The following is a 25131-nucleotide window of genomic DNA, read 5'->3' as shown; positions in this document are numbered from 1 at the left end:
GCTGGCCAAATCCTGACTACTCCAACCTGGCCTCCTCATCCATACTCCCAACTACCAGCAATAACCACCAATGTTTCTCTAGGACAATGTTTACGACACTGATCCCCAAGAAGCAGAATAAGATCATGTTACCACGGGACCAAGCTCCTGACAGACAGAAGAGATTTCCTGAGGCTCCTATACTCCCCCTATTTAGAAACTATTCATTTAATGTGGTTTGCTTGTTTTGTTGCCGCCTTTTTTTTTTTTTTTTTTTTTTTTTTTTTTTTCCCTGACCCATTGATTCTTCTAATTTGTTGTGTTTCCAGCACTAGAGGATTTTGTGTTTGCCATAGGAGTCAGGGCATTAGGAATGTTGTTTATAAGGTTATTGGCAAGTAGCTGTCAGACCTTCTTTACTGTTTGAGTGATTGGGGACTTCAAAAGCTGGATTTATTGAACAGCAGCCTGATCCTATCTTCAGGTACACCTCTACAGCTCCTACAGAATACACACAGGAGGCCAAGCTCAGACTGTAATAACTAAGAAATCATGAATGTTTAAAATCTCCCTCAGTCATGCAAATGGATTTGTTGGAAAAAAAGCCTCAATCAACCACCTAACAAAACAGACACTCACAAGTACGAGATGTCTTCTGAGACATATAGGTGGATTCTTACAAATAAGAGAAGAATTCAGCTATTTGAAAATATTCAGTGTCTCCCATAGGCCACTCTCACATCGTGACACACTGAGGGCTCTGCAAATCCCACTTGAGGTGCAGAAAGCCATGGAAAGGAGATATCCTCCAGGTTTCACATGGATCCTGGGTGTCCAGCAGGAGCAATGAGCAACTCTCCAGGAAGTCTGGCACCCCCCCAGAGCAACAACAGCAGGCAGGCAGGGTTACCATGTGTTATGCACAAAGCCATACTATCCTGTTGGCACGTCAGTATTTTGGGGCCTGATGTGCTGTCCTCTTCCAAATAAACACACCAGAAAAATGTTGAGTTGCCTCCACATCCTCCCTCTCCTCTTTTCAGAAGTTTCTTTTCCTGTGCTTCTGGGTTTTTGTCACCTGTACCCCATCCTTAATTTTCAAAAGCATTGATGATTAATGCTCAAAACTGCCCCTAACAATGAGTGTCCTTTGGTTGTGTGAGTCAGTCTCAGTGTCAGTAACAACCTTTGGACCACAATGACAAGACTGGCGTGCAGATGCCTGCAGGTCTGTGATCTGTCAGGATGTCCAGATGTAATAATGAAAATGGGGTTTGAATTATGAAAATAGAAATATTAGTGATCCTACCCTCAGCTATTCCTGTTTCTAGCACTCACTGCAAAGAGCAAATGCATCTAGGAAGCCCATCTGCAGTGGCAAACTGCTGTCTGCCACTAATGCATAATAGGAATGTGTTTTTCCATCACCTGGCACAAACCTAAACCCATAGCCTGTTGTCAGCTCTCCATGAAAGCCTGTTAGCTAAGGGCACTAAATCTGTAGAAACCTTTCCTGGCAGAAGCCTTCTGAGCAGTTTGCAGTGCAGCTCACTGATGTGGGTAAACACCCACTGCAAGGTCCTGCTGTATCTTCTCAGTTGCTAAGGACCCAGACCAGAGAGAATTCACATGGCCCAAATGCAGCAGGGCTCCTCACAGACAAATCCTTTTTTTTCTTTTCCCCTCTGGTGCCACTGAACAGGTTGCTATGGCTGGAAATGCAATTTGCTTATCTGTGCAATGCAGTGAGACAAATCAGGGCTTTCATTATATGCTGAATATTTCTCTATTCAAACATGCTCAAGCAGCTTCAACTTCACCTTTCCTTTAAATTAAAAGTTACAGGTTCTGTCTAACGAATCTGTGGGGTTTATGATAGGAGGAAGATGGACAGGCAGCCTTGACACAGGGGATCCATTTCAATAGCTACAGATGTATCAAGAAAGTTAGTGATCACAAAACCCTCTGAATCAAAAATTCATTAGACGATTGCAATAGTTCAAGAACACAAGTGCCCAAAAGCAATCTCTTTTAATGTTTCATAAAGAAATATGAGAGATAAGAAGACTGAACAGCCTGACATTGCTATTAAAGAACTTGATTCTTCAACCCCATGGACTTTTATCAGCACTTGCACAAGCTGTCTTTCATGTGAATTGCTTGCATGATTTATTCACCCTGAGCAGCACCTGCTAGTCACCTAGTCTGAGTGCTAATAAATGTCAGTTAATATTGCAAAATACAACCCTGCTTTATGAAATGGGAACTGGAGCACATTGACTGAATTTAGTCTAGCTCCTAATTTCTTACCCGATTTAAACAGCTGAAGTCATTGAACAGCCATTAAAAAAACCACTCAGGGTATATATTGCCCTGTTATGGCAATATTCCCAGAGGTTTCAACTTGAACAGTGACTCAGGACCTGGCTAACTGAGAGATTTAGCTCAATAATGACTCAGAGCATGAATCTGATTTTACAGGACTGAATAATCAGAGGAACTACTGAGATCAATAGAATCACCAAGGAATAATAAAAAAAAAAAAAAAAGAGAGAGCTGGATAAAACCAGAATTCAAATTAGCTTACAGCAATATTTCAGAAAAATATGTTCTTATCAAATAACAGGAACATTTATTATTAATGAAGGTAAAGGCATACAATCAGGTTATGCCACTGATGGATCAGTGGGGTTTGACTGTGCTAATCAGAGTTGTGGCACTTGCATGTTGAGCAGAATTCTGTTCTTTCAACGTGTGTGCCTTGAAGGTCCCCCACTCTGGACCCAGGTAAGCACAAAGAAAAGACAAACATCCCTGCAGGATAATGTCCATGCATCAAAATCTCTTTTATCTCTGCTACCAGGAAATACTTCCTTTTATCAATATTTTTGATCTGCAGACTCCAATGCAGTGATCCTAAATCTGCTGACAAAATAAGGGGAAAGCTGTGCCCCTGGGGCAGGGGTGCCAACCAGGTCTGTGCAACTCTGCTTGTCAGTGACTGCCAAGAAACTCCTATAAGTGAGATAGGAAATAAATCCCAGTGGGTTTGGTGTGCAGAATGCCCAGTGGAGAATTTCCAGAGGCCAGGAAGGGGATCAGAGGGCTGGAGTACCTCTGCTATGGAGGCTGAGAGCTGGGGTTGCTCAACCTGGACAAGAAAAGTCTGCAGGCAGAATTTATTGCAGCCTTTCAGTACTTGGAGGAAGCCTGGAAGAAAGATGGGGACAAACTTTTAGACAACTAGCTGTGATAGGAAAAGAGGTGATGATTTTAAACTGGAGAAGGGTAGATCAGACATATGGAAGAAGTTTTTTATAATGAGTGTGGTGAAGCTCTGGCACAGGTTGCCCAGAGAGGTGGAGGATGCCTCAGCTCTGGTCATTTCAAGGTCAGGCTGGACGGGGCTGGGCTTGGTCAGGCATGGGGTGCTCAGTGCCCATGGCTTATTTCCCATCACAGGCACCACCCCCACGTACATCTATGTTTGCTAATATTATTATTTTTGAATTTATGACCATCTGAGTTTCCTTAGAGAGCCCAAAGTTTGTATCTCTAATGATCACTGGTTTTACTTTAAAGCTACAACAATTAGAATCTTCTACAGAGAGTTTTAATTGAATAGTCAATTAAATACCAAATGAGGTTGACTTTTCATAGTGGCAATGGAATTCCAGATATTTAAAATTCTTTAAAAATTTCATTAGCTTGATTTGAGTTTTCTATTCCATGTTGTACCATCTTGGCTAGACATTGGTTCCATTATTGTCAATTTTTAAATTTCAGCCAACAAAAACTCTATCCATAAACCAGCATATAAAAATTTCTGAAAAAGTATCCTAAAATATACAGAAATGTGCATTTAAACACACAAAGGAACCATGCAGTAACAATGACAAGAATTTGCCTGTATAATTGAAACTAAAACTGGTAGGAGTAAAACTTATTAAAAATCAATATCATAGAAAGGCAATTAAGAATTTTAAGAGAAAAAAAACCCTGATTAATTAACTGCAAATTATAAGTATTACTTTGAATTGCATTGTACAGAACAGGCTCAAATTACCAATTATCCCTGCCTGCTTTGTTCAAAGATCATGAATGTGCATTTTAATTTACGCTGGAGAAAGCCAAATATGCTGAGAACCAGCATGCAGAATTTTGCAGAAATCACTGGGGATGAGGGTGAACTCCCCCATTACCATATAAATGACATGCACAGACTTATAAATGACATGCAGTGGATCCAGCTTGTATTGTTCCTTCAGATGTAGCAGGAAAATACCGGAAATTAAAATACAGCTTATAACCTTCCAGATAATAAATGTAACCCATACTGCACAAATCCCCATCTACCAAAGATAATTTTGTCTGCTGTTTTTTGCTGATTAAGGGTGGCTTTGGAAAGAAATTCACCCTCCTTTCCCCTCTTTATCTGTTGCACTTACTGGCAGGATGGAGATGGCTCCATTTTTATCTACCCAACAGATCACAATACCTAACGTAGCATAATCTTAATTTCCAAGGTCATCATAGCCTGCTCTACCCTTAAAAAACTTCCTATCTAGTATTGAGGACAATTCCCACATTAAACAACAAAACAAAAATAAAAAAGACTGATTATAGCAGCTCCTTTTCCACCAGTATATTTTTACCTTGCCATCCATGACATTAGCAGTGCTGCTGTGTTGAGGCCATGGCTGAGGGTTATTTCACCATTCCTGCAGTGGTCTGGGGGCTGGCTCTGGTTTTGTGGGGTGTTTGTTGAGCACTGAGCACAGCCAGGCCACAGCAAGCTGGTGAAAACTTTCTCACTGCCAGACTATGATTCTGATGGCAAACATTACGAGATTGCAAAGAAAATGCTCCTGTCCTTGCTGAGTAGCACCAGAAATGGTGATTTGTACTCTATGCCATTTATTACTTATCACTAAAGCCCAGTTTTCAAAGTCAGGTTATTCCTGGAATATTTGGATGTGGGTTACACTCAGAGGTGCCAATTTTAATACATATATTGTCCTTTCTTTCTAAGACATCCTTGGCTGCCTTTCATCTTTTCTTGGTAACTTTCCTCCTGGAAAGCCCAGCAGCTCTGGGTTGGCTGAACCTGCTGATGCCACGGGCAGTGCCTGAGGTGGGTGCTCAGCCCTGCTCCTGCAGGCACAAACACCCCAGTGTGGGAGGGAGGGAAGGAGGGAGACTCTGACTTGCTCTTCAGGCTGCTTCCAAGTGATATTTCTCTGTCATTCCCTCCAGTCCCTAAAGACTGTGTGCTCCAGCCTGCAGCTATAAATCCCAATTATGTCGTTGGCATCTTGGGTGGAAGGTTTCATCTTCATCAGGCTTAGCAGGATTCCACCGGGTTATGAAAATATTCAAAGCATGGTTACACAAAATTTATTTATTTATATATATATATGTTTAGTGTGAAGAACTTTTCTTTAAGGAATGCTAACAGGACATCTAGTTTCTCTTTTGCAGATTTATTTTCCCAGACTGAAAATGGGACCGTGATACACTGCTATAAACACAACCACCTGGCTGAAATAATTGCCTGTAAATTACCTTTCTGTGCCTCTTGTACTCAGAGAGATGGTTTAATGTGATTTTAAGTTCAAATTCATGACTGGTATAAATAGTAATACATACTTACTAATGATCCAGTTCTTATTTTATAATTTTTTTTAGAAAATGTATAATGAAATGTAACTGTCAGGTTTGTTCACTAAGGACTGATGAATTTGAAGAAGTCAAATCCACTCCTTTAATTTCTGTGAATGCACTTGTGGTTAATTGTTTGTTTTGTTTTGTTTTTCCTTGAAAATAAAAATAGACATTTCCTTAGGAAAACTGTGCAGCCAAGCAATGATTTTATGCTTTCTTTCCTTTTTCAAGCGGCCAGCAAAGTACAGAGTCTTTCCACTAAGTTAAACTGAAAGCTTGAAGAGAAGTAAAGTCAGAGTGGAGAATATCTGTCTCTAGGCACAATTTAGCTGTTGTGTAGAAGGGAAAGGGTTGTTTCTCCTCTAAACCCTATCTCAGCTGTGCTTTCAAATGTGTGTTTTCTCCTACAGGAAAAGGTCAGGTCAAACATGGGACAGGGCAGGCCAGGAACCATCTCTGGATGTCCCAGGAAAGTTATTTTGCTGGAACCAAAGCAAAATTCTTTGTGATCTGGTGTTTACTGCACTCAGTGGACTTGCATTTGCAATTTCTATGAAGTCCAAGCAAATAATTCATGCAGGTGAACATCAGTTCTGGGAGGGAACAGAAGGTTGGCTGGTTGCTCAGTCAGGAACAAGCCTGGGCTTCAAGCACCATGGCTAAATCCATCATCTTTGTGCCTTCTTCCTCTCCCAGGGAAAGAAGCTCTGCCAGGGCTGGATTCTGAAGTCTCAGTGGGATAAAGGAAAAAAAACCTCTTGGCTTCTCCACACTTCCTGCAACTTCCTCCAGCTGCAGTGCCATTCTGCAGTGCTGAGCCCTGAGATCTGCTCGTTAAGGATAAACTTGGACCTCAGGAATTGGGAGATCCGGAAGACCAAGGATCCAACACTTCCAAATGGCAGCTGAGGTGTTGTTATTAGGACTGCACTTCTCTTGTGCTCTCACACCTCTCACTTGGATCTGCAGGCCTCCTGCTAACACAGCCAGAACAACTCCACTAAAAGTTCCTATTTCTAAAGTTATAATTTCTCCTTTTGAGGTTTGTTATCCCATCTTGAATAGTTTTAAATCTCACAAAAGCACTGAAACATTCCTGATGCACGCCCAGCTTTCCTGGTTCACTGCTTGCCAGGTCCGCATCCAGTTCAAATTACTCTCACTTGCAAGGTCAGAATCAGATGCTCAAAATTCATAGGCAAGCTCTTAAATGGGAGCTGTCCCATAAACACTCTTGTGTTGTTGTTTCTCAAACAAAATAATATTTTTGCTGGGTCATTCCCCAGAGAATTTTTTTAAAAGGATCCTGAGTTCCTGAGTGGGCAGAAATGAGCTGCTTCTTTGTCCCAAGTGTTGGCACTGGGGCCATATGAGCAGGGTGACAACTTCTCCCACCCTGGCTCAGGGCCTGGTGTTTATCAGCAGTGCTCACAGGCCACGTTCACAGATCCACTGACTCTGCTGAAATGGAGAAACTTATAGGGAAGGAAATCCCCAAATCTACTCCCTACTCCACAGAGCCATGCAATAATCACATCAACCCCTCCTGACCCTCCCATCCCACCACCATTCATCCTCAATATTGCTGAGATACCCATAGTTGTAGCAGATCAGGGAAAAGGAATGAGAAGCACAAAAGGATTCTAAAAGACCAACATTTAGCTGGAAAATTATTAATCCAGTCTATCATCATACACAATATGATCTGGGCAAGAAGTGCCTTCTCACACACAGCCCTTTGGGCAATTCACAGGGTGTCAGGGGAGGAGGGTAGAGAGGAGGCAGAGTTCAAAACCAAAATAATTTCAAAGCACCATAACTGATCCTTTCCCTCCTCATGGATTTATGCAACTTTGTGCTGTGCCTCCGAGGGGCAGCACAGCCTCAGCTATTGCATCTGAAATCCATCAGTTGCTGGGACACAGCTCTTGCCTCCTGTCCTATTCTCACCATTCCTAGCTTGCTGGTGATACTCCAAAATAATACATGACAATTTAAGGGTTAGGATGGGTCAGTTCAATAATCAGGTGAGGTTTAACTTTTTAAAGGAGGTATTGAATCTTTTAAGTCATGACCATGCCTACAGTCTGAGGCAAAGACTGGAAAATCAAAATAAATGCAATAAATACAATGATCTCTAGATAATTCCCTTCAAGTAAGATTTATTTTGATGCCTGTTTTCAGACTGTTGCCTTCAATTTTAAAAGCACAATAGCATGAAAACATAATGCTTCGGTTTTAGGAGCTGTTTTTCTCCAGGTCTATTTCTTACCAGTTTCTCAAATCTTTAGCTATGGTGAAAGCCTCCTTTAAGGAATTGCTTTTGATCCAGTCTTATGCAGGAGCTACTGATGCCTATTTTTTTTCCCTCCTGCTATTGTTGTTAAATCAAATACAAGACAATGACTCAACTTCGAGTAAAAGCAAAACTAATGTAGGAGGCAAATTCTTATGAGTCATTTGTGTAAAAAGGGAAGGGCTGAAGTGATTTGCTCCTTTTTTCTGGGATTTGAAAGGCAGGTAAGAATCCATCAGTCTCTTTAGGATGCAGAACAGTCTGACAGAGCTGGGGCAGCTTTGACAACAGGCATTTGCCTTCTGCTCACAGGGTGCCCTGTGGGTTGGAAAGGTTCTTATTCCTGAGGAAATCACTGGGGACTAGCCCAGCCCTCTGACTGGCACAGACACATCTCTCCAGCTGTGCATCCCTCAGATCCTGTTACCAAACTGAAGGGCACCTGCGAGGGGTCTGTGCTGGAGGTGAGCCCAGGGATGTGCTGAAAACAGCCAGATTTGGGTTTTCACGCAATGCTCTGCACTTTATTTGGTTTCTAAGGACTAAGGTGAAACTCTCATTTCAGTTTTGTGTCCTAATTTCTCTCATCTCATCTAAAACCAGGTCAATAATTGTGCCTCAGTTTGCCTGTTTCTAAAAAGATGGTAATAATTCCTGTCCTACCAGGACATTATGTGAAGTTTTATTAATTGATGCTTGCAGAAGGCATTAAGATCAGGACAGAATAATTGCCTCAGTGGAGGTCATAATTAGACTTGTACCAAGAGATACATCTGAGCGTCATCTGTGATGGTCATTTAATCTTTTTCTTGCACTTTAGCTACAAGTGTGGGGGTGCGGAGGGGGGGAGCTGCTCTTAAATACAGAGGCAGCCATTGTACTTAGCATGAATTCAAGTCCTTTATAAACCCAAACAGGCCTGAGCAAGGGATGCAGTGCACAGATCAGGGAGAGGTTTATGCTGCAGGGAAGACACGAAACAGACTTTGCAGTGGAGCAGGACAGAGCTGTCTGAAGGGAAAACCAGCAGCAATCCCTGCCTTGGGAGGAGAGGCTGGCCCGGCTCCCTTGGCTGGGGGTCAGCTCAGGGGTCAGCACTAATCTGATCAAAAAGGGGATTGTGAAAAACTCATCCGACTCAGGCTGTGAAATCATGCTCTGGAATCCTAATAATTTCTCCAGCCACCAGTTGTCACACCATGAGGAATTAGGAGCTGAAGTTGGGGGGCGGGGGAAGAGCAGGATGACACACTTTTGTGAATCCCAAATCCTGCTTTAGGCAGGACTTCCACCAAAAAATAATAATTTATATTTCCATATAGTCTGTTCTAAAAAGTACTTTGTGAAACACTAAGGGTCATGTTTCCAAACGTTATAGAACTGGGAAGTATCCTGAGATTATCAGAAGAATCTAAAAAATCAAAATTCATGCAGAAACTTTGGAGATGATTTCAAGAAGACATACAACAGAATGATGGATTTTTTTGTACTCTAATTAGCTTATAAATGATATCATTTTAAAAAGAGAACTTTTTTCCTTTCTTTTCTGCACTCTGTTCACTTTTCCACTGAGTACTTTATGCAACAGCATTTTGAATTAAAATTCAAGTCAAAACCCCCACAAACACGGCACTAAAAACCCAAGCACAGAGGCTAATCAAAAGCAGAATAGGATTTCATCTCGAATTCCTTCTTTCCATTCAGGATTGCATTTGCATACTATATTTTTTCCAGCAAATCAAGCAGATTTCTGGCTGTTTGCAGCTCTCCTCTCGAATCCTGATGGAGAGAGGAGCTGCTCCAGCTCTCCATAGTTTTACCACATGGTGGCAATGTAACCCCCACCTTCCTGCTCAGGAGGTGAGTTGTCTCTGATTTCCTCCTTCATTACTTCTTATTCACTCTAATTATCATATTTGTAGGTGGCAATTACAGTCTTCTGAGCTTCTGCTTTCCATTTCCTCAATAAATTTAATAGAGGCTTGTTGGGTTTATTTTTCAAATAAACTCTGCAACATTTCTAAGGACATTAACCCTGTCATAGAAGACTTTTTCTTCCAGTTAATGCAATATTGCATGTTTCTCTGATCTCTAATGAAGTTTTGAGGACCCTTCTGGGACTGTTCCCTTTTGCCAACGAACATTCATGTGCCCTTCAGTATTAACCCTTTGCCTTCACAGTTGCTTCACAGTTGCTTTAGTTGCCTCATTGGAATTAAGAAGAGAAGTCTCAAATAATTTAAAAGCAGCTTAAAAAGAATGCATGAAACACAAAACAGGAAAATCAGGAATAAGTACAAAAGAATAACAACAACAGAAAACAGTAAAATACTCAGCCTGGAAAGGAATTACAGGTGCAGAAGAAAAGATGATCCATGAGAAAACATGCTTTTAAAATCACACTAAGGAGTAAACTTGTAGTCTTCATTTTAAATGACTGTGATACTGAGAAAATGAAAAAGCAAGATCCATTTGCTGCTGCTTTTAAAATCAGTATGCATTAAAAGTCTACATATAAACCACAGTGCAAACATTTTTTTCTGCACCTTTGAAAAGTGAGGATACTTCTCATATATAAATATAATGTATAACTATACCAGGTCTCAAAAGAAAGGTTTTATTCTCTGGTTCACAGGCCAGGCATCACAGATTTAAGGCTTAATCGATGATAGCCAAGAATATAACAGTAAATAAGTCAGTGAACACACTCAAAAGATCTTGAAGCAAAACTCAGAGAACTTAAAGGAATGAATACGTACATTTGTTGGAGGTCTCAGCTTCTGCTTAACTGTATAATTCTGATCTGGCTCTAATACATAAATCAAGACATTGTACATACTGAATGAGATTGCAATTGTGAATTTTACATCTAAATTTCTGCCAAATTTTTCTGAACTATGGGGAATATTTCTCAGATAAGAGTTTGAAATTCAAATAATCTGCCCAACAGAGTATTTGCGGTGGTCATCCTCTGCTGTATAATCAGTACTAGGTGAGATGAGGAGTAAATAATTTCTTGGTGTAGCTTATATCCATATGGCCAGTACAGTTGCAAAACCATCTAGGACACCTCAGTACATCACAGGAAATTTTATGAGTAAAAACAGAGAACACTTGATAGTTTGCTTTGGTACTAAATGATACTTCCACTCATTAAAATCTGAAAAATACTTTTAAAGTGAAAAGACATCCCTTCAAACCCCACAGTTAAGGAACTTGTTAAGAAGTATTTTAAATAATTATAAATAAAACACAGTATTTAGCTCTTAGCAGCGTTTTGTGTTCTTGTGCTGTTTGATGTGACTCAAAGCAATAGAATAAATTTTTCCAGGGCAAAGTGACATGGAAGGACTTTTATGGTCTTAAAACTTCTTATGGTTGGAGAATACAGCACAGCAGATTTTCAGTCATTAAAAACAAAATTAAAAATTAAAAAATAAAATAAACAAAGCATTGTAATCACAATTTTCTGGTAGGCAAACAGTATCACAAACTGGCTGAGAGAGGGTTCATTCAGCACTAGAATGACACAGGCAAACAGAGGAATGACTACAAGCCCTTTAGAAGAAAAGAACTGGGAAGAATGGCAGCAAATCCAGCTCTACAAGGCTCAGCTGTGCTGTGGAGATGGTTCTCAAATAAGAAACTCTTTTTTCAATGGAAAGAGAGGAAAGCAGCAAAGAGGCTCCCAAACACAGAAGTGGCTGGGGCTGTTCATGCTGGAAGATGTGGAGCTGAGCACACATCTCAACATGGGATTATTTTGGTTTTACCCCCTGCAGTGTCTGGCTCTGCCTTGGTGGGCCATGAAAACTGGCTCGGAATGTATCTCTGCACCTCCAGACTCTGAGAAATCCTGGTGGATGTGGGGAACCAGAGAATGGTGCAGGTCTGAGCAGTGCCTGCTGCTGTTTGCCATGGATTTGAAGGAAAACATTTCCTAAATGTTACTGCTTTGCTTGGTCTCTGCAGTCCTCATCCCAGGAGAGGACTGAAGGTTTCTGCATCCTTCTAGATTTGGTGCCTGCTGTCCCACACTGGCTGCTGTGCACCTGTGTGTGGTGTTTGCAGGCAGTTGGTGTCCCCAGCCTGGCCACACAGCAGCCAATTCATCCCTGGCCACTTACATTTTACTTCTTAACCCATCCAAAAGCTTTAGGATCATCTTTGAAATCTGCCATTCCCTTCCACTTTTCTGATTGCTGTTAACTCTGTGGCACAGTTTCCCCTTGGACCTGCACTTGTTGAAGACTGGAAAGCAGCTGGTGCAGAAGCTGCACCATATGGTAGTTACTTATAGCAATGTAAACTAATTGAGTGTTGAGAGTGATGTAATCCCCGGATGCTTTATCTTTCAGGAACTGCTGCTGTGTCAACTGATAGCTTTAAAGATCTGCTCTAGTCCTTCAGTTCTGCTGAGACAGAGCAGGTCCCAGCCAGAGTCAGCTCCATGTGCTGGTTGATGTCAACACTGCACCCACCACTGGGCTTCTTTGGCACAATTTGAAGAACACCCTGCAGTGTATCACCCACATCCCTCCTGTCTTCAAGGTCCCATGGAGAGCTGGTATCTGGGCACAGTGGTGGAATAAACAGCCTTGTTTTCCCAGAACCAGGATGTGACATGCTGGTCATGGTGCCTCACACAGTGCCAGGCACAGGCAACATGGACAGGAGCATGGAAGAGTGTTTTTCACATAAAAAGATTTAACCTCTTGCTTATTTCACATACAAAGATTTACTCTCTGCTGGAGGAAACTATGGAATTGAGCTCTGTGGAGGCCTCCCAGGTCCCCAGCCAGCCCTTAGCAGTGATGCACCCCTTGCATTTCACACCATAACTCCTCTGCTCTTCCAGTCACAGACCCTCTCTGACCTCTGATTGCATCCATTTGGCATTAGGATTTGGAGTTGCATATTTTAAACTGTATTTCAGTTTGGTTCTTTGTTTTTTCCTTTGGATTAGGGAAGCTGATGTGTGCAAATTTTAAAATTACTTGTCATAATTTTGGATATTCTTTTGATTTCCCTGTTATTATACAGCAACGGACAGGCCAACTCTCCAGTGAGAGTCACAAGAATTTTTATCCCTTTCATGTAGCTTTCTCTCCTTTTAATTTGGACAGAGTACATTCATTTTTGATTTTTTTATTTCTTAAGGCAGATACTCTTTATTCAGGCCAGGGAGCAGTGAGACAAATAGGAAAGCTATTTAAACAGCCTGTAGCTTTTTCACTGGGCTCTTAATTTCCACAAGCAAGGCTGTACCAAGAAAAAAACCTACAGGAAATTACTTTTTAGGTCAAATTGATGGAATTATACACTAATGTAAAATTTCTATGACTATCTTTCAATTTCTTTGTTCATTCTGTAATCACTTCTTGATTGCAGCACTTTAAAAACACTAAGCTTTCTTTCTTTCTAACATGTTTTTCAAATAAAAGTTCATGGACACTCTCAGAAGAAGAAAATGACAATTTTCCTCAGGGAAATAATGAGGCACATATTAAATTTATCATGATAAAGAGCTCCATTCCCTACAACCATCATGTACAAGCAGTTTGTGTGTATTTACCCTGTTGTATATAAAAACAGAGATTCTTTGTAATCTCAGAGCCAAAATGTCTAACTGCAAAGATATCAGAAAAAGACATCAAAACTATTCAAAAGATCATAAAATTTTAGCTCTACAAGAAGCCCAAAGAAGTTCTAATCCCCTCCTTGCACTGAAATAGGATTGATGTTTATCTCAACAACCCATGACAAAAATCTGTTTAATTCACTCTTAAAAATCCCCCAGGACAGAGATCCCTGCAGTATCCCTGGGAAACATGCTCTAACAGATGTATTTCCACCCTATAATACTGTACATCATTTTTGTACAAATTAATTCAATTTTTCTAATCTCTTACAACTTTCAATAGCCTGGAAGACTCTTACATGTGTCACAGTCCAATTCTACCAACATAGGAATGATGCATTTTTGTTTTACATGCAGTAAACTTGACCCCCTAAATATATATTTTTGTATATATATTTTGTATATTATCAAACCACAGGAATGATTCTATGGAGGAAAAGCATGATTTTAAATGTGACTGGATTTGAAAATAGTCTCTAACATGCCACTCTTTATTTTCTGGGAATAAGAGTGTTTTAAGATATTTCCTCTGAAACCCTGATAGTGGACATAAAGCATGAATTTCACAGCAAGACCCTCTCACTCAGCACTCTGGTGCAGCTCCAGGGCATCACGACCAGTTTCCATGGAATTATTCCAGACTTCAACTTAGTGTGGCATAGGTCAAAATCTGTTCTGCAATATCTAAAGTGCTGGTACACTAATTAGTTATTAAAAATACCAGCATAATCAGAAAATGAGGACATGGCTCTCTTCTAGGCAATTTAACCCAAGGCCACTGTAATAAAACTGGTGCAGAGAAACAGAACTTGTGTGCAAGCGGAAAACGACAACAGCTCTGTTATACAACTCACAATACACCATTTTTTGGTGTAAATATTTGATTCCAGCAATACAACATCTATTTTGTGATACCTACCAGGGCTTCAGGGCAAAGAAAACCAACTTCACTCACTGAACACCTCTAAAGGTACTGGCAGTTGTGGGCTGAGCTGTGACATCAGGATGAACAATTGGCTGCCTTCCACTGCCCCAAGGAGATCACTGACCACAGTAAATAATATCCTCTCTTCTTTCCAAAAGCCATCCTGAAGCCTGAATGAGGGTGATCCAAAAATTAGAGGATGACAGGTGTTGGTTTTGGCTGGCATCCTCCTTTCAAACAACCTTCTGCAGGAAGGGAAGGTTAAGGACTGGGCTAGAGCTGGCAGGGTTTCTCTTGGTGCGGTGCTGGATTTTTGAAGCCAGTCCAGGTAACAGCACATTTTAAAGTTTTCTTGCTGATTTCTGGGCAGGCATTCACAATGTGCTTTGTAAATGGTTCACTTTTCCCTGACCTTTGCCAGCTGAGAAGGGCCAGAAGCCTATTCCTGGTGATGCAATTTGTAATGGGAGATTCCTTAGGACAGGGGAACCTCCACCAAAGTCAGGGGGTGATGGAACTTCTACAGAACCTTTCATTACGTCATCTGGTGAAATTTAAGACTCTTTTCCTCTGCTTTAACATGCATAAGGCAAAATAACATTATATCTAGCTCATCTTCCTTGCAACAGAACTTTATATGTAGAAATATCCACTTCAAACACATGGCTGAGGTCAAGAGCTGCTCTTCATCCTTTGGCTGCAACTAAACTGGGCAGATTTTATGCACATTTGGTATAAATCAGTGTGCATAGATAACAGTGCACAAAAATCTAGTTCACCTTCAGTAGGCAGCTAAGTAATGGCTAACTGAGGCTTGGATGGCCCCAGGTGCTGCACAGCAGGTTGCAGGTACTGAATGGGCAATGCTGAATGACATCCGAAATGCAAAACAGAGGAAAACTTCCCATTTTCATATGGGAACAATGTCACTGAAGCACCACACTGCTTTTGCTACCTCAGCTGGGCAAGCACACAAATGAGGGAACCAAGTCCATGCAGCTTCCCCCCAGAAAAACCTGAAAAAATATCAGCATGTACTTGAAAGCAAACTAATGGTTTTTAAACTTGCATTCCAGGCACTATCTGGTGTCATTTTCCAGTTCCAAATGTTTCCCAAATTCCCTTTACCCCATAGTAGCTGTGTAGAAACTGCAAATTTACCCATGTTCATGGAATATTTTCTTGGTGACTGAAAATAAGAAAATGTAATATCTGTATTCTCTGTCCCAATGATTCTTCACATATCTTGTCAAAATGGAATAATTTGTAGCCCCATTAAGGCTGGTTTCTTTCACTGTCTGCAGAAATGGCTTTTGTATGGCAAGAGATTTATTTATCCAGAGACTTTTAAAAAATGCAGTGATGAGTCAGTCTAATTCTTCATCTCATTCTCCCCCACCAGGTTTTGGAGCTTCTAATTACTGGGAAAGGTTAGCCCTGTCTCTGAAATATGAGGATTTGTCATCTCCTTCTCTGGTGGCACTACACAGGAACTTTAGGACATACTCGCTTTCAGGCTAATTACAAATGTTCCTTTCCACATTCAGGCATAATTTGATCATCAAAGTTGCTGTTTCCAAGCAGAAGTTCACCATTCTCATGTTCTACAATGAAAAACTGAGCACACAGATGGATTAGGGAAGGCACTGCTTCAGCAGACTTACTGACTGGTTTCCCAGTACTAAGACCACTTCCAGAGCCTCAGAATTAATATTTCTAAACATAAGATGCATGCCTACTTCCCTTGCTTGAAATGCTATAGGCATAAAAGACACTGCTCAAAATAACTGATATTTGATTTGGCAGCTCCTGCCAGGCGCTGCACTTCCGAGACCAGTCACACATGCTCTAAATATACCCTCTGATATTTTTTGTGAGATGCTGATTAAATTATGGAAAAGATTTTTCCTTATTACTGTGTTCTCTTTCCCCTCTTTACAAAAACGTACAAAAGGAACAGAAGCACTATTAGCATGAATCAGCCAGCGGCTTTGGATGTGTAGTTCCCATAAGCTCCGGGAGAGTTTCAGGGAAATGTATGTGAGGGGAAATTGGGAGCCTTTCCTAGGTTATGGCAGCAAAAAAAAATCTGCAGTTTCATTGTCTTAATGACGATGACATCCTGGCCTCTCCCACCAGGTGTCACTGCGAAGTCACACAAGAGGATCTGTCGGTGATCACGCAAGATGCAGACAAAATGAAGATTAATAAGGCATGGGAGTCATCTGTGAAAAAGAGTCTTTTTTCCCCTCCTCCTCCTGGTTCCCGGCCAAAAAAGAAACACAGCGACACCACTGTGCGTTAAGCTCAACAAAGCAGGGTATCAGTTTTAAAGGATGACTGTGTAAAGCTCCTACTACTCAAGAGGTTTAAATGTGTGTTGTGAGAGCTGGGGTTTGGCTGCCAGGAGTGATTTCCTTTTGGAGGAAATCTTGTCTGAGGATGAGGGGATGTCCAGATGAGATGTCCCAACCATGGTGTCAGGACAAAGTCTGGAATGTGGATTCTCAATTTGCGATGACCTTGAGATTTAGAGACTTCCAAATTCAGAGAATACCTCTGATCCTCTGATCCTCTGACAGTGACACAAGATAAGGGAGTAACTCACAAGCAATTCTTATTTTTTAACTCAGTTCTTACTTTTTAACTCACATGCTATTCTTACCAAAGTCCCTAATAACCACAGATACTTCTCACAGAGCAAGCTGCAAAATAGTTCCTTTGTTTTTCTAGTTTCTCCTCTAATATTGAGCAAACTCCTCATGTCACATTTTATGCATGGCATAGGACCATCTATAGGTGAAAATCCTTCCTTCCCCTCCCAGCAGTGACAGAAGCACACACCACTTTATTTCCAAGTACATCCTCGATTCCCAAGCATGCACTTAGAGCATAACACCAGAAGTTATGCACCTTTATCTGTGAACACAGATAACTCCTCTTGGTCAGAGGAGACCACACCAAGACCCTGTCCTGCTAAAGGGCCCCTGACTTACCCTGCTGGGCTGCTCCTGGTCTGGCAGCAACGTGCCAGTATGGAGGGAAGTCCTCCTGCCCCATTCCCCAGGATTCAGCATCACATAATCCCAAAATCGACAAATTTCCAAGCTGCAACACAGGGACATCTCAACCTACTTTTGTCACTTAACAGAATCATGGAGGTGACCTCCATCAGAGTGCCTTGTTGCCACCCTCACAACAGCTGAACAGCCTTTCCAAGTGCTTGATAGCAAATTAAGACACTTTAATTACACCATGACAGAATTAACTTCTGTGGAAGAGTGCTCTAAAAAAAGCATACAAATGAAATTAATTTTACCTGCAATTTGCTTTTTAAATCAACATTATTTTTAAGATATTACTACTTATATGCAGAACATGTATAAATACTCTTATCATATTGCTTTGGAAGTCCTTTTTGCTGCACCAGCACTTACTTTAAAATTATCTGTATGACTTATCGTTGCTAAAACATATTCTCAAACCAACAATGATCATAGAGCAAACTGAAATAAAATCCACTCTTTGCTGCTGATATGCATTTAAATGTGGAGCTGATTTCAGCAGCGGAACTTTAAACTCTGTTTTATAGGATATCACTCGATTTTAGTGGAAGCATCTATCAGGCACAGCTCTGAAAAATGTTAAGTCAGACTATGAAAACATTGTCAGTGCTTATTTTAGTAATAAACCCCATGCTTAATCTATGCTTTCATGTTACAGTAATCTATGTATCAATCTATAACCTTCCAGCTAAATGCACTAAGTAGATTAAGCTCTGATTGATTTGAAATGTTTTTCACTATATTATCAAAAGTCTACAGATCAGCATAAATACCTCGAAGAAATTTTTTCTCCTTTGGCAGATTTACAAAAGCAGAGCTTAACTTGAATTGAAATGAACTTCTGCATTTTTCCAGGGCAAAAAGCCTGTCAAATTTACTCCAGATCTGCTGTGCTTCTGGGCTTAGGAAAAAACCTTGTGATTAATAGTGCAGCACATCTATCCTGTCGTGACAAGAGAGAAGACATTGTGAAGAGAAGTGTCCCCCCGGGCCTGCCACACATATGAAGTGTCAGGAGTCACCCCAAAGGCTGGCACTGCTGGGCTGCCATCTGCAGAGCTCACAGTGCAAACAGCTCTCAGAGAGGGGAGCGAGGCATTGCTGCTGGTGTGCTCCTGCTACGTAGATAAAAGTCGTTAAAAGTCATCCTCCTCAAATAGGAAACACCGAGTTTTATTTTCTGTGCTGCACTCAGGGAAAGTGAGAAGCAGGTTGTGAGCTGCCACAGTAACCCAGCGAGGAGGCTCTGCTGTCGCTGCCAGGGGTCACAGAACTCCAGCAACAAAAAGAGCATAGGAGGGAAGAGGAGTGTGCTGAACTCCCTGTGATCCTGCTTCTCGCAGCTCCTTTGCAGACTATCTGCTGGAGCAGGCTGCACAGATGGAGGGAGAGCTCTGCATATGCTCAGCACTCATCCTGGTAGCTCACTGAGACAGTAGCAGTGCAAACAAACACAGGCCCCAGCATCCCACCCAGCCCTGTAGCCCTGCTTCCATGCCTGAGGTGTTTTGGTTTTCTGAAAATCTTTTTCCAGGGAATTTTTTGTAAACAAGAGAAGTGTTTTTGTAACTGTACTATGTTATTCATTCCTTTTCCTGGGAAGAAAATTCCTTTTCCTTGGAGGGATATCTTCTTGCTGTCCCCCTGGTCTGACCAATGTGATTGAAGAAGTTTGCCTTCATTTCACCAATCAAATTGGTCTGTGTAAAATTATATATATATAAAAAAAACACATCCCAAAAATAAAAAGAGTAATTTTCAGCCTTCTGAAGCTCGGAGTCTGTGTCACTGTAGTGTAAAACAGCATCACAGCCTGGCTGGGGAGGTAGGGAAGGCACGACCATAATCCGCAGCAGCAATGGAGGAAGGGCAAAAATAGTCTTGAGGTGGCACAGTTCAGTCTTTGCCAAGTTTTCAAGCATTTCCAGACAGGCAAGTTTGGATTTAAAATGTTGTCCAAGTTTATCCCGCTGAAGAGGTGGCATCCAAGAAAAAGAAAGACTTTTTTGTGAAAAACCAAGGTGATGGTGTGTTGGCAGAGTATCCCAGGTTAAAGCTCACTGGCAACCATAACTGGATGCTCTTGGACCCCACTGGGGAGTTGTCTCTCCTTTCTCATTTGTCCTTATCCATTTATCCCCATGGAATATTCAGCTTCTTCTGGATCCCACTCCATCCATCCGTGCATGCAGGCAGCTGGAGTCTGAGCACTGCAGATCCAATGGCACCATGTTCAATGACAGATCCAATGACAGCTTGTTCAGCACCTGGAATAAGTCCTGAGTCCTGACACCAGTCCCAAGTTTACCTCCATGAGGACAGCACAAGTAATGAGAAGAGAAGGAGCTCAGCTCACACAGTTCAGCTCTGGGTTTGATTTTGGATTCCCATCAGTTGGGAACGTTAAAATCAGGTTCTCCTGTGGGACCTTCTACACCTTGCTTGTGAAATCAGAGAATTATTTAGTTCAATATAAACTATATTAGGACACGAAGTGACATTTCCAAATCCTAATTTCTTTCAAACATTCTCCCAGTGAACAGCAGGTTCATGGTCCTAATCTGCCTCGTGCCTCACAGGCTACAGAACCTGGCTTGGGATAACCAGACTGTACTCAATCACACATTCATTTCTTACCCTGGCACATTAACATAAAGTTAACAAGCAAATTCATTACAGAGGGCAAACCTGAAAGTCAATGTCAGCCAAGAAATTGCCTGAGCAATCCTGTAATTGAATAAAAATATGTGTCAGCAAAACAAGTGTCATCTGGGGCTTGCTGGGGTGCCCTGAGTTCAGGGGCTTGACAAACTCCTCTCAGCGTGGTGCTGTGTGGGAGACTCTGCAAGGAGACCTGATGTACTAAATGATGTTTATCAGCCAAATGTAGGCACATTTGACCTACAGAGTCAAACAGCCTGCCCACAACTTCACCAGCAAATTAATAAATAAAGTGAAGGGAAATTAGCATTTTGTTACTTCTTAGCCACTTCTCTGGTTACAAAAAGCTTTCACAGCACAAGGAAGGCATTTACTTGCAAATATGCTGTATTACAGTAGAAACACGTATTTAAAAAATAAAAAACCCCTATCAGATTTTTCCGCTGATGTGTTGATGAGTTTGTACGCTGATTTATGAGATCAGCATCTTTGGGAGGGGCAAACTCATTTATTTTAATTTCCTCATTTCTGAGTCCAAGGGTCCTGGTCTAGCTGTGATACAGACCAATTGAAGTAGTGATTCCCATTTTTACACCAATTAACTGCTAATGGCATTTTGTAAACTATTCTGTTCTATTAAGCCTCAAGAAAACTGAGAGCAGCCAACAGGACATAGTTACTTGATATATTTGAAATCTTTCTCTCTACAGAGGTAAGAAAACCTTGGGATTATACTGGGACCTGTAGGATAAAGTGTGGCTTTAGGGGGAAACTGTGTCACAGGAAAGACATGCCAGATCTAAAAGCCAGGATCCTTGTGAGAAGGAACTGCTGGCAGCAGCATTACTCAGCAACAGAGAGAGGGATGCATGATATGTACTTGTTATATATATACACACACATATATATGTGTGTGTATGTGTGTGTGTATTAACATTAACATTTTTATTCTGACATACTAGTTTAAAAGTGTGCAACAACCCCCAAAAGAACTGGGGCTTATGAGGATCCTCTCCTAAGCTAAGGAGCAGTTGAAATCACTTTTCAAGCAGCTGCTCACAGACACCTGAATGGCCATTTGCCAGCTGAAAGGATCAAAGAAAAGCAGTGCTCCAGAGATGACCCTCCACCCTGTCAGGCCCATTTTCACCGGAAAGGAGCCAATTACTGGGGTCTGCTTTAAGAATTTTTTTTTTAGGTGACAAGATCTGGACAGCTTCCAAGACTCACCTAGTTCTGTGGAAAACAGCTAATCAAGTAAAATTGCTTCCTTGCTTTCTCCTTTAAGATAGAACCCCTTTCCCTCCCCATTTCTGTCCTTTTCTGTGATTTGAAAACTGGCACATCCATGAGTGATTGTAGGTGCCATTAAATAATGAAGCAGTTCTGTTCATTAAAGCCCAGTGATTTATTACCTTTGGACTAAGGGAAAGAAAACAGTCTGAAAACAGAATTCTTACACCATTTCACATTATTTACAGTCCAGCACATCAGGCAGCTGTTAGAATTGCAAGTTTTCAGCTCCATGGTCCACCAGTGCCCAGGAAATGCAGTGCTGGATGTCTAATTCCAGCAAGGTCTGTCATTCTAGACTGTAACTTAAACTCATAACTAACTGCTGGCCTAAATGTTGTGTCCTACCTTCATAGAGCCAGTCGCTGAGCCCATTGAAAATAACACCTTCCTTTCCTGTGGAGACCACTCGGATGGCTTGTTTCCCCACATGGGCACAGTAATAGATGTTATTCTCAAAGATAAATATCTGATTTGAAGGGAAAAAAAAAAAAAGAAAAAGAAAAAAGAAAAGAGAACAGCATTAAGCAGTGGCTCCAGCATAAAATGTTGCATTTTGCTTTTACAATAATTGGCAGTACAAAATCACACATCACAGTTTTATGGCATCTTTTGTAAAAAAAAAAAGGATTTCCACAGCTTGCTTCCAATGCCATCAGCTAATAGAAAGATGCTAATTTATAAGAAACTGAAGCCTTGGTGCTTTGAGACAAGCTTTATTTCTCTCACTCTTGTCTTCATTTCAGAAATTGAACAGTTCAGGTAGAGGGCATGAGATGAAGAATGCCATTGCTCAGGTTTTGAGTTGTTAGAGCTACTGCTGTGAATCAGACACTTTACTTATGTGTTTAAATGCGGATCAGGAAGTAAAGCTTTAGCCAGCCAATAGTTAAAATATTGTTCCATGGCATCAGTCTTGATCATGTGTTAAATTGTTCTGTGTTCTTCTGTCATTGATAGCACAGTTCCTGTCCCCTCACCCCAAACTGAAACACGTCTTGCTCTAAGTAAAGTTATAGAATCACAGAATCACTTGGTTGTAAAACACCCTTGAAGTTTTTAATGTCTCTTCCAACCCAAACCCTTCTATGATTGTAAGGTCACTGAGTCCAAGCATTAACCTAGCACTGCCAAGCCCATCACTAAAGCACGTCCCCCAGTGCCACATCTACATGCCATTAAAATATCTCCAGATATGGTGACTCCACCACTGCCATGGGCAGCCTGTTCCCAGGCTTGACAGCCCTTTCTGTGAAGGAATTGCTCTTAGAATCCAACCTAAACCTCCCTGGCACAGCTTGAGGCCATTTCCTCTTGTCTATCTCTTGGCTCCTTGGGAGAAGAAATTGATCCCCCCTTGCTCCAGCCTCCTCTCAGGTAATTTTGGACAGTGATGAGGTCCCCCCCTGAGCCCCTTTTCTCCAGGCTGAACAATCCCAGCTCCCTCAGCCACTCCTCATAGGACTGGAGCTCCAGACTCTTCCTGAGCTCTGTTGCCCTTCTCTGGACATGATCCAGCACCTCAGAATCTTTCTTGTGGTGAGGGAACTGAACACAGGGTTTGAGGTGCAGCCTCACCAGTGGCCGGTACAGGGGAACAATCATTGCCCTGGTCCTGCTGGCCATTTCTGATACAGACCAGGATGCCTTTGGCTTTCTTGGCCACCTGGGCACACACCTGGCTCATGTTCAGCTGCTGTTAACCAGCACGCCCAGGTCCTTTCCTGCAGAGCCACTTTCCAGCCACTCTGTCCCCAGCCTGTAGCACTGCCTGGGGTTATTGTGATACAAGTGCAGGGCCCAGCACTTGGCCTTGTTGAACCTCACACCACTGGCTCTTTTTGTAGACAGGCATCACATTTGCTGACCTCCAGTCACCTGGGCCCTCCCCAGTTAGCCTGCTCTGCTGGTAAATGATGGGAAGTGGCTCAGAGAGCATTCCTACCAGTTCCCACTGTACCCTTGGATGGATCCTGTGCAGTCCCACAAACTTGTGTGTGTCTAAGAGGAGTGGCAGGTCACTGACCCTTTCACCTCATGGGAGCTTTACTCTGCTCTCTATCCCAGTCTTTAACATATTTTTAAACTCTATTCAAGCCATAAAGATGTACTGAACAGGGTATCAGTAAGCTATTTAGACTGAAATGCAAACTTAATATAATTTAGTAGACATTTATAGATGGGTTTTTATACACTTGAAGATATTGGAATAAATGTTATGTATCTTTACCACCATAAAAAAAAGCAATTTCTCACCTTATAGAAAGACAGAATTGAGAAAAATATTTGCTTTCATCTTCTGTTTCACATCCTATTATGGTATATGTTTCACCCAAGGATAAGCTGGAAATATTCCAGAAGAAAGTATAGATCTTAATTTAATTTTGGCAGGAGCTACAGCAGGTTTCCTAAAGGTGGGAATTATTACTGAAACTATAGCTTGCTCTTCTTCCTTTTAAACTAGGAAGAGCTGCATTCAATGAATAGATTTGGAAAGTAAAAAATACGTTGTGGAAGATACTGCGTTCTCTTTCCTACCTTTAATTTTAGTAAACAGAGCAGCCAGGTAAGGGATTCCAAGTAAAGAATTTTATGTATTAGTTAATCTGCATATGGGGAGGTTGTTGCAGTTTAAATGTGCATAAAAATTGTGAAGACTAAGCAGAATAAGATACTCAGGGTCCAAATAAATCCAAATCTCTGTGTCTGAGTACTAAATATGCGAAGGGGTGCTTGGGTATGAGCTCTTCTGTGACAGGCACACAATCAAGTGGATTTACTCAAGTGATGCAACCCTTCCCTTGCCCAGATTCTTCCAGCAAAATAAGGTTTGCAATATTTCCTACTATATTCAATGTTTTATGAGTTTACAGGAAAAATAAAGAAAGTGGATTGACAAACTGTTCCCACCCTTCCCTTTTTAAAGTATTGCAATGTTTCCACCTTCCGTGTTTGGTCTTTCAAAGCTTCATTGCACTCATCAGGCTGTGTGAGGTATCTGGGAGCTGCAGTGGAAAAATAATATAGTGCTCTGACTTCAAACTGTCTCCCATATAATTCAGAGTCAAACTGCAGCACCTCATGGAGATTTAAAAATTATCCTCCTAACTACAGTGCCTTGTACCCTAAAAATGTCAACCATAATCAAGATAAAAGATAACTGAAGCAGCACAAGGAAGATTTCTGTGTAATGTATCTTATAAATTAAGAAAAAGCTTTTGGACTTCTGTTATTCATCAAGACAGAAATGTCTTTGGATTACCTCACATCCCACATTAGAAACGTATTTGAAGTTATTGTGAAATACCTGTGTAACAATTTTTACTGTTTTGGTTTCATGGCATCAAAGCAGTGCTTTCTATCAAATGATCAATTCTGTCATCTAATTAGAGGATAAGAAATTCTAGTAAAGAAAAATAGTAAAAATATGTACAGACATCACTTTTACATTACTTTATGCCAGCTTTGCATAGCACTAGAGAAATTTAAAATGATGACAGAGGGATCAAGCTCAGTTTTATGCCTCTCTGTAGAGGAGATAAAGAGCAGAGCCCAGATTTCTGGTGTCTTCTCTTTTGGTGTGCATATTTGAGCAAGACTTTAACCC

General features: G+C 41.3%; 1 protein-coding gene across 3 annotated transcripts in view; it reads right to left on the bottom strand.

Moving 5' to 3' along the window:
- Nucleotides 1-25131, bottom strand: part of DPP6 (dipeptidyl peptidase like 6) — a 399855-nt gene that overhangs the window by 58128 nt on the left and 316596 nt on the right. For all 3 annotated transcript variants that reach the window (XM_083881406.1, XM_083881408.1, XM_083881407.1), the window contains exon 8: nt 21873-21993. In XM_083881406.1, the coding sequence (XP_083737532.1) occupies nt 21873-21993 (121 nt within the window). The remainder of the gene's footprint in view (nt 1-21872; nt 21994-25131) is intronic.

Source organism: Zosterops lateralis (genome assembly GCF_965231275.1).
Source record: "Zosterops lateralis genome assembly, chromosome: 1".
Taxonomy (NCBI): Eukaryota; Metazoa; Chordata; class Aves; order Passeriformes; family Zosteropidae; genus Zosterops; species Zosterops lateralis.
The sequence above is the reverse complement of the archived record's forward strand: the minus strand, read 5'-3'. Positions and strand labels throughout refer to the sequence as shown.